This window comes from Babylonia areolata, chromosome 13, assembly GCF_041734735.1.
Source record: "Babylonia areolata isolate BAREFJ2019XMU chromosome 13, ASM4173473v1, whole genome shotgun sequence".
NCBI lineage: Eukaryota > Metazoa > Mollusca > Gastropoda > Neogastropoda > Buccinidae > Babylonia > Babylonia areolata.
Window position 1 is genome coordinate 18,144,349 of NC_134888.1, and position 9,075 is coordinate 18,153,423.

Genomic DNA, 9,075 nt, shown 5'->3' on the forward strand with positions numbered 1-9,075 from the left:
CAGCGCGCTCAGATTTTCTCGCTTCCTAGGCGGACGCGTTAACTCTGGGTCATCACTCCACATGCACAGAGATTGATTATAAGCTATAGGCGGGAGGGCGGGGGAGGGGGTGTGTGTGGGTTAGCTGTGTGGGGGTTTAGTTTAGTTTAGTTAAACGTCTTTTCACTGTTAAGTGATATTAGACGGGTACAAAAAAAAAAAAAAAAAAAAAAAAAAAAACGAAGAAGAAGAAACAGTATGTGCGCATAGGAGATGAGGCGTGGGGTACATGAGAAGAGGTGGTGGGATCACTATAGTGAGTAGTGGAAAACGAAGAGCTACGAAGAACTGTAGTGACTAACAGTGATTTATAACATGAATTACGACGGTGAGTTAAACATCTACATAGCAGTAAAAAAAAGCATGCTAATGATAACAAAAACGTGATCAGTCAAAGGTAGATACCAACTGGACTTTGAATCAAACATTCAGAATTTTTTTTGAAGTAATGAATAATTATTCAAAACATCTCCTAAGGACAAATATGTGTTTGGTGGAAACTGGTCGGCTAGTTTTTGAAAGAAAAGTGGTCTTGTTTTTGGACACTGGACAAGTATGTGGTAGACATTGACTTCTTTTCCGCACTCACACTGTATATTTTTGGCAAAATTTAATTCGTAGGGCATTCAAACGGAATCGATGAATTAAACTTCTAACTGGTCTTGACTGGGAGACAGATAAATCATTTAAGTAAGCCTTGGGGTTGCTTGCTGTAACTGTCTTCATACAGTGACGGTAATACTGGAAGTCTAAATCTTTTAGCCTATGTTTATGTCAATCACTTGACACTTTTTCTATACACCTGTAGTATTCTTGTAAATGCAATGGATTCCTGAGAAGGATTGAGCCTTCGCTGTTTCGCGCTGTCTTTCTGGCAGCCTGATCTGCCCTCTCATTTGCAAAAAAATTCCACAGCGAGAAGGCACCCCAATGAAAGTTACATGGATGCTTTTGATCGATAATTGATGTACAATATATTTCATTTTTGTGATCATCTCAAGGCGTAATTTTTGATTTGCAGATCTCAGTGCATTTAACGACGATTTTGAGTCTACGCAAAGTAGGATTTGACTATCCTTTTTATGAAAATCCAGAATGTGGTTTATGGCCGTAAGTATGGCAACGAGCTCAGCAGAAAAGATAGAAAGATATTTGCCCAGGTGGTACATTTTCTCACGGTTCAATTCCGATATCACAAAAGCTGATCCTGCTCTGCCATCTGTTCTGTGTGTGTGTGTGTGTGTGTGTGTGTGTGCGCGCGCGCGCGCGCATGTGGTGTGTGTGTGTGCATGTGGTGTGTGTGTGTGTGTGTGTGTGTGTGTGTGTGTGATATGCTGTTACTTGTATCTCTTTGCGTCATACACCATACCATGATTACTTTTGTTTCTTTGGTGTTACGTTTTGCAGTCACTGTGAAGCACCCTGAGCATTGAAACACGCTGTATAAATTTCCATTGGCATTCATGTATATGCATGTTTAAAAAAAAAAAAAGGTGAATGTATGCAAAGCAATGAATATAACGCAGAACAACGAATGTATTGTTTGGGTCAGTCAGTGAATATATTTGCAGATCAACGCATACACACAGAGATTAGATACATACAGAAAGAGATTAACTGTATGCACACAGAGTGGAATACATGCACACACAGATCAGTGTATGTACAGATGAGAACATGCAAAGAGATCAGTGTAAGCACAGACAGATGACTGTAAGCAAAGAGAGAAATGTATTATTACACGCACAGAAGATAGGTGAAAGATTTATTCACAGAGAAATGACTGTTTGCACAGGGACAGATGAATGTATGCACAGATAAAATGAATATACGCACAGAGATAAGTGATACGGTTGTGTACACAGAGACGAAAATATTGACAGGATTAAGTGTAGGCACATAGATGAGTTTACGCACAGAAATGAATATAATGCATATAGAGATGAATGAATAAACATAGACGAATCCATGGCCAGGGGCCATATTCAAGATAAAATTCATTTTGCCTTCATGCAAGTTATCTTTGACATGGTTGGGACCCAGGTACAGTTTACCTTGAAGGATAATTTATCCGCGCTCAGACAGCTAACCCATCATCTTTAAAAAAAAAAAAAAAAAAAAAAAAAAAATTCCCGTCTGTGCATGCTCTCAGTTTCACTTCTCATCGCACCACAGCTCGGAACATTGTCGAGAGAGTTCGCAAAACGCGTGCTATCCGTAAAGCACGCCTGTTTTCCCTTTTTTTTTAAAAAAAAGGAAGAAAAATGCTGCAAAATTATCCCCCATATTTACTTCTGCTTCGTGGGCAGTCACCCTTGGCAGGTAGTAAGGGTTTGTAGACACGCGGGTGGACTCTTGTGTTCATGATACTGGATATTGCTTACCATCGGGCAGTTTGCCTTGCCTCAGGCAGATTACCTGCAGGTACACATTTACCTTCAGGCAAGATGTTCTCTTGAATACGGCCCCAGATGGATGAATGTATGCGGAAAGTTGCGGAATGCAAGTACATGCATTTAAAGCATGAACAAAGACACCCTGCAAAAAAATAAACATACTGGGATGAATGTGTACACAGAGATCTGACACAAAATGCACACAACGATAAAGGTTATATAAGTGCGGAGAACAACCCTGACTGATAAACACGTACGTACGTACGTACACACACACACACCATCCGTCCTTCCCTCCGTCTGTCCACACACACACACACACACACACACACACACACTACAACACTTCGAACCTTCTTTAAAAGAAGGATAATGACGAAGGAAAAAAAAGGAAAAAAAAAAGAAGAAGAAGAAGAAACCCAAAAAACAAACAAACAAAAAACCTCACGCAAAAGCTAAAAAGCCGAGAAAGAACTGGAGGCGGGGAGGTAACCGCGGCAGGACTAAACCCAGCAAGGGCATGAGGACAGCAAAAGCAATCCGGCTGCTCTGCCCTATCCAGAAGGTGTCGCTGTAGTCCACTGTAGTGCTTCCCGCCCTTTGACGTAAGTAGGACGTGATGTAGGGGAGAAAATTGCCTTGGATTCAGTCAAACAGAAAAATTAATTATACAACAACAACAACAACTACTACTACTACTAGTAGCAAAACACTAGCGAAATTTAAAAAAAAAAAAATCCACAAGAGCATCAAACTGATCAGTTTCAGTTTCTCAAGGAATCGTTACTGAGTCACTGCATTCGTACAAATCCATGTACGCTACACCACATCTGCTAGGCAGATGCCTGAAAGCAGCGCTGCCAATCCAATTAACGCGCTTTGTCTGGCCTCGAGTGCATGCATCCTATCAGAGTGGATTTCTTTTACAGAATTTTGCAGGACGACAACAAAGAATTAAATGTAACATTCGACGGGCGCAATACTTAGCCGAGTGGTTAAAACGTTATTGGAGTTTCAATCCGAGGATCCCGGATTCGAATTTCGGTGACGGCGCCTGGTGGGTGAAGGGTGGAGATTTTTCCGATCTCCCAGGTCAACATATGTGCAGATCTGCTAGTGCCTGAACCCCCTTCGTGTGTATACGCAAGAGGCAGAAGATCAAACACGCACGTTAAAGATCCTGTAATCCATGTCAGCGTTCGATGGGTTATGGAAACAAGAACATACCCAGCATGCACAGCCCCGAAAGCGGAGTACGGCTGCCTACATGGCGGGATAAAAACGGTCATACACGTAAATGCCCACTCGTGTACATACAAATGAACGTGGGAGTTGCAGCCCACGAACTTGAACGCAGAAGAAGAAGAGAAATGTAACATTAACCTGAATGTGGAAATATTTTGGCTTATCTAAATTTGTTTGCGCTCTTCCAAAAGGTGCATTTCATTAAAAAAAAAAAAAAGAAAAAAAAAAAAGTTTGTGTGGCAACAGTATTTTCCTTCTTATTTTTTAGCCAAACTGTTGTCGATAGACAAAGCATTTCCAGAGAAAACGAATTTGTTAGTTTCAGTTACCACGGACACACACACACACACACACACACACACACACACACACACACACCAATACCACAACACACACACTCACACACGCACGCACACACATACACACACACACACACACACACACACACACACACACACACACACACTCACCGAACATGTACTGAATCCCTGACGTGAATTCCAGAAGAAAACAGGCCACAAGTGTGACAATCACACGGAAGGGAAGTAACTTCCGCCGTGAAGAAGAAGAAGGGGAAGACACGCCACCACCACCACCACCACCACCACTGGGCAGGGTCTGTCCGTGCTTGTCGTCTTCCTCTGTGCCAGACATGGCTCTGGTTGTCGTTGTTGTTGTTGTTGTTCTTCTTCTTCTCCCTCTCCTCCTCCTCCTCTTCTTCTTCTCCTCCCTCTCCTCCTCCCCTTTCTTCTTCTTCTTCTTCTTCTTCTCCTCCTCCTCCTCCTCCTCCTTTCCTTTCCTCCTACTCGTCCTCTTTCTCCTCCTCCTCCTTCTCCTCCCTCTTTATGACCAAGTTGTTCTCACTTCTTCTTAACTAATTATTGCAAGCATATGAAAACACAATGTGTATACTGTCGTGCTCGCCCTGAGAAAAGACCAGCCACAACAGAAGACACCCGCTTCTGTGATGACTAGGACTGGCAAGTATAAACCCAGCATGCTATACTATATACTACTAGCAATAAGTTACAAGGCACAAAAAAGCAAAAGCAAAACAAAAAAACCCCAACAACCCCAAAACAACCCCCCCCCCCCCAACCCCCAACCCCCCCCCCCCAAAAAAACAAGCCCTACAAAAGCAAGCAGATGACTATAAAAAACAAGTACATGTTATATACTACCAGCAATAAGTTAAGGACCGCATGAATGACAACACTCACACGCGCAATCAACAAAGAAATAAAGAATCAATAAATCCTTGTCAACATTTAATCGCACTGTTTAAAAAGATGAAAAGAAAAAAAAAAGAAAGAATAAGAAAAGAGAGACATCTATATCGATATCTACAAGATGACAAGCTGTCACAACATAGCTTCAAAACTTCAGAGTCAGGAAGATAAGAAGGAAGGAAGGAAAGAAGGAAGGAAGAAAAGAAGGAAGGAAGGAAGAAAAGAAGGACGGACGGAATGAAGGAAGGAAGGAATGAAGGACGAACATAACTGTTTAATGTTCCGTCACATATTCTGGTTATTTTTGTGGACATCTTGTCTAAGTATTGATTTTCGCATTTGATTGTTATCATTGAAAGCTCGAAATCAATGCAAAGAAAATGATAGGAGAGGGCAGGGGTGATTATTATTGTATCGTATCTTATCGTATCGTATCGTATCGCATCGTATCGTATCGTATCGTATTGTATTGTAATAGGAAAACTATTTGCCATAACAGATTTCTCTGTGTGAAGTTCGCGTCGCTACAATGAGAGCGCCACCTCCCCCAACCCCCATCTCTCTCTCTCTCTTTCTCTCTCTGTGTCTGTCTCTCCCTGCAGTTCTATTTGTTTTCATGTCAAAAAGGATTTTCTATAGAAATTTGACAGAGAAAACATTTTTGTTGTTTGCCGAGGGTTCTTGTACGGGCGCAATGTGCATGCTACACACGGGACCTCGGCTTATATTCTCATCCGAATGACTATCGTCCAGACCACCACTCAAGGTCCAGTGGAGGGGGAGAAAATACCGGCGAGTGAGGGATTTGAACCAGTGCGCTCAGATTCCCTCGCTTCCAAGGCGGACGCGTTACCTCAAGGCCAACACAATACGAGTGGGGGGTTGCTTCGAACTCAGCGACCTCTCATTTCACAAGTCCTTAACTTGTTGATACTAGTATATACTTGCAGTTCTGCAGCTGGCCAACAGCGTGCGTTTTTGACAAACATACAGTGCGCATTTTTGGCTCTCCAAACATTCTCTGTGAAAATCTTCCGCTCAAGACGGAGCTGATAAGTTCTCACCTAGGAAAAAGCAGTCATTAGCTTTTTCGGGGGCAATGATTGTCCTGAGAGGTCATCATCACATTCCATGCAAGTCCTTGGTCGCCAGGCGAACTTCGGGATGCGACGGACGGATTTCAGAATGTTTACTGGGTATCCGCTGGAGTCTTTCAAATCCAGTCGAATACCCCACCTTTTCAACTCCTGAATAATATTTAACAGCTTATCCCATTCCTGTATCGTGAACTAAAAACTAAAATTCGGGTCAGGGGCATTGCCCTTGCTAGTGGTACCATGTAACCCAGTACTACCTGCCGCATGTGAAGTCTCCCAACGACGGACCAGGCGGAGGAGGAAACCTTTCCCAACGGCTGTGAAGGCGGAAGAGGATGACCAAAAGGCAGGGGGAAGTCCTCCTAGGAGACGAAACTCCGAAGAAAAACCTGCACCTGCCGAAGCCGCCCTACACGTGGCAGTATCTGCACCTGTGGGACTGTGAGCGTCGGTAGGCGAGAGACTGCACAACTCCTCTTCACTAAAAAAAAAGTCACCTGTGCTGGTCAGGCAACCAGGCTAATGTCGGAACGAGGAGCTAGCCCTTCAGCACCCAGCTTTCCCAAGCCCTGCAGCGATGGAGAAGTGGTAACGGGGACAGGCAGAGGATGCTGCTGGCCAGTTCCTAGTCACGACTCTGCACGCAGGCGACTGTGGGGTGATGGTCGTCGGCCATAGACTGGGGCAGATGCGGCGCCAGTATCCTCCCACATTGTCAGAGCAGCCCTTTTTAGGGACAGCACTGCTCTCCCCACGTGGGGAAGGGGAGATAAAAGGATCCCTAAACAAAGCCTGCCTCGCCTAGTACCTAGCAGGAAACCGCACCTACTTGGACATCCAACACTAGCAGTCGAAAACAACAGAAGAAAAGAACCAGGAGTCATGCCCTGACTCTGGGTGCCTGGAATGTTCGCACCCTTTTAGACAGAGACGACAGACCAGAAAGGCGCACAGCGCTCATTGCTAGAATGCTTGATCGCTACCAGGTGGACATAACAGCCCTGAGCGAAACAGGGTTTGCCGGTGAAACTCAGCTGGAGGAAGTTGGAGGGGGATACACCTTCTACTGCGTTGGGAAGCCAGACGGCACCCCAAGACCCTCAGGCGTGGGCTTTGCCATATGAACCAAACTTGCACGGCAGCTTGACAGCCTTTCACGTGGGATAAACGATAGGCTGATGACCCTGCGTCTGAAGCTGTCCGAGGATCGCTTCGCCACAGTCATCAGCTGCTATGCCCCGACGATGGCCAACCCTGATGACATCAAAGAAGCTTTCTACGAGGAGCTCAGCCGCACCATTTCAGCGGTAGACAGAAAGGACAGGCTGATCATCCTTGGGGATTTCAATGCCCGCGTCGGCGTGGACTTCTCCTCATGGCCAAAAGTCCTAGGACAGCACGGCACTGGCAAGTGCAACTCCAACGGACTGCTTTTGCTCTCGCTCTGCGCGCAGCATGGACTGACCATCACCAGCACCCTCTTCCAACAAGCGGACAAGTACAAGAACACATGGATGCACCCCCGCTCCAAGCAATGGCACATGCTGGACTATGTGATTGTCCGGCAGAGGGACAGAGGTGATGTTTCAATTACACGCTGCATGAGAGGAGCAGTCTGTTGGTCGGACCATCGTCTGGTACGCAGGATCAACCCCTGTCCGAGCCTTGGACCAGACCACCCTCCTGACAGACAAGAAAGACATCCTTGCCCGCTGGGCAGAGCACTTCAACACCCTCCTCAACAGGGACTCGTCCGTATCTGACAAGGTAATTGCAGCCCTCCCACAGCTACCAGTCAATGACTCGCTAGCTGCCCCTCCCAACCAAGGCCGAGGCCCAGAAGGCCCTGAAGCTGACGTCAGGAAAAGCACCAGGAGCGGATGGAATCCAGACTGACAAGTATGGAGTCGAGGTGCTGACAGACAAGCTGACTGCCCTGTTCCAGTCTATCTGGGAGAGAGGGGAGGTCCCCCAGGATTTCAAGGATGCTTCAATTGTCCACATTTGCATACGGAAGGGAGACAAAACATCCTGCGATAACCACCGTGGAATCTCTCTCCTCTGCATCGCCGGCAAGATCTTCGCCCGATTCATACTGAACAGACTGGTTGACTATGTCTCCAACAGTCATCCCTGAAGCATAGTGCGGCTTCCGCTCAGGCAGGGGAACATGTGACATGGTGTTTGCCGTACGCCAGATGCAAGAGAAGTGCCGTGAGCAGAACAAGGAGCTCCACATGGTCTTTGTAGACCTGACTAAGGCCTTCGACACGGTGAACCGCCGTGGTCTGTGGAAGATCCTCCTAAAGTTCGGCTGCCCAGAGAGCCTGATCCAGCTGATTGTGTCATTCCACGATGGCATGCAGGCGAGAGTACAGGAAAATACTGACATGTCGGATCCGTTCCCTGTGGTAAATGGAGTGAAGCAGGGCTGCGTCCTGGCACCCACACTGTTCTCCGTTCTCTTCTCTGCCATGCTGATTGACGCCTTCCAAGACTGTGAACGGGGCACCTACATTCAGTTTCGCACAGATGGCAAACTTTTCAACTTGCGGCGACTCCACGCCAAGTCCAGGGTGTTTGAGGCACTGTTGAGAGAGTTCCTCTTCGCTGATGACTGCGCGCTTGCTGCACACACCCATGAGGACATGCAGTTCATTATGGACAGGTTCTCAACCTCCTGCAGGCGCTTTGGACTCACCATCAGCCTCAGCAAGACCGAGTCCATTTACCAACCAGCTAGCTCACAGAATGCCAATGCCTCCCCCCCCCCACCTGCAGTCAAGATGATGACACAGAGATCAAGTCAGTCGACAAGTTTGGCTACCTGAGCAGCACCCTATGCAGCAACGGAGCCCTTGAGGCAGAAGTGACGCTGCGCATCGCCAAGGCCAGCTCCACCTTTGGCAGACTCAACAACAGGCTGTGGAACAACAAAGGCATCAGGCTCAGCACCAAAATCAAAGTCTACAGAGCTGTTATACTGACCACCTTGTACTGCTGTGAAACATGGACGACGTATCGCCGTCACATTCAACAACTTGAGCTATTTCACCGGAGATGCCTACG

At 46.3% G+C, this 9,075-nt stretch overlaps 1 protein-coding gene across 1 annotated transcript in view; it reads right to left on the bottom strand.

Annotated features, from left to right (window-relative positions):
* Positions 1-4,600, bottom strand: part of LOC143288865 (uncharacterized) — a 15,392-nt gene extending 10,792 nt beyond the window's left edge. The window contains exons 1-2 of the mRNA XM_076597516.1: positions 4,151-4,600; positions 2,884-3,073 (exon numbers count right to left, since the gene is read on the bottom strand). Coding sequence (XP_076453631.1) covers positions 2,884-3,073; positions 4,151-4,334 — 374 coding nt within the window. The 5' untranslated portion in view covers positions 4,335-4,600. The remainder of the gene's footprint in view (positions 1-2,883; positions 3,074-4,150) is intronic.
* Positions 4,601-9,075: the final 4,475 nt, after the last annotated feature.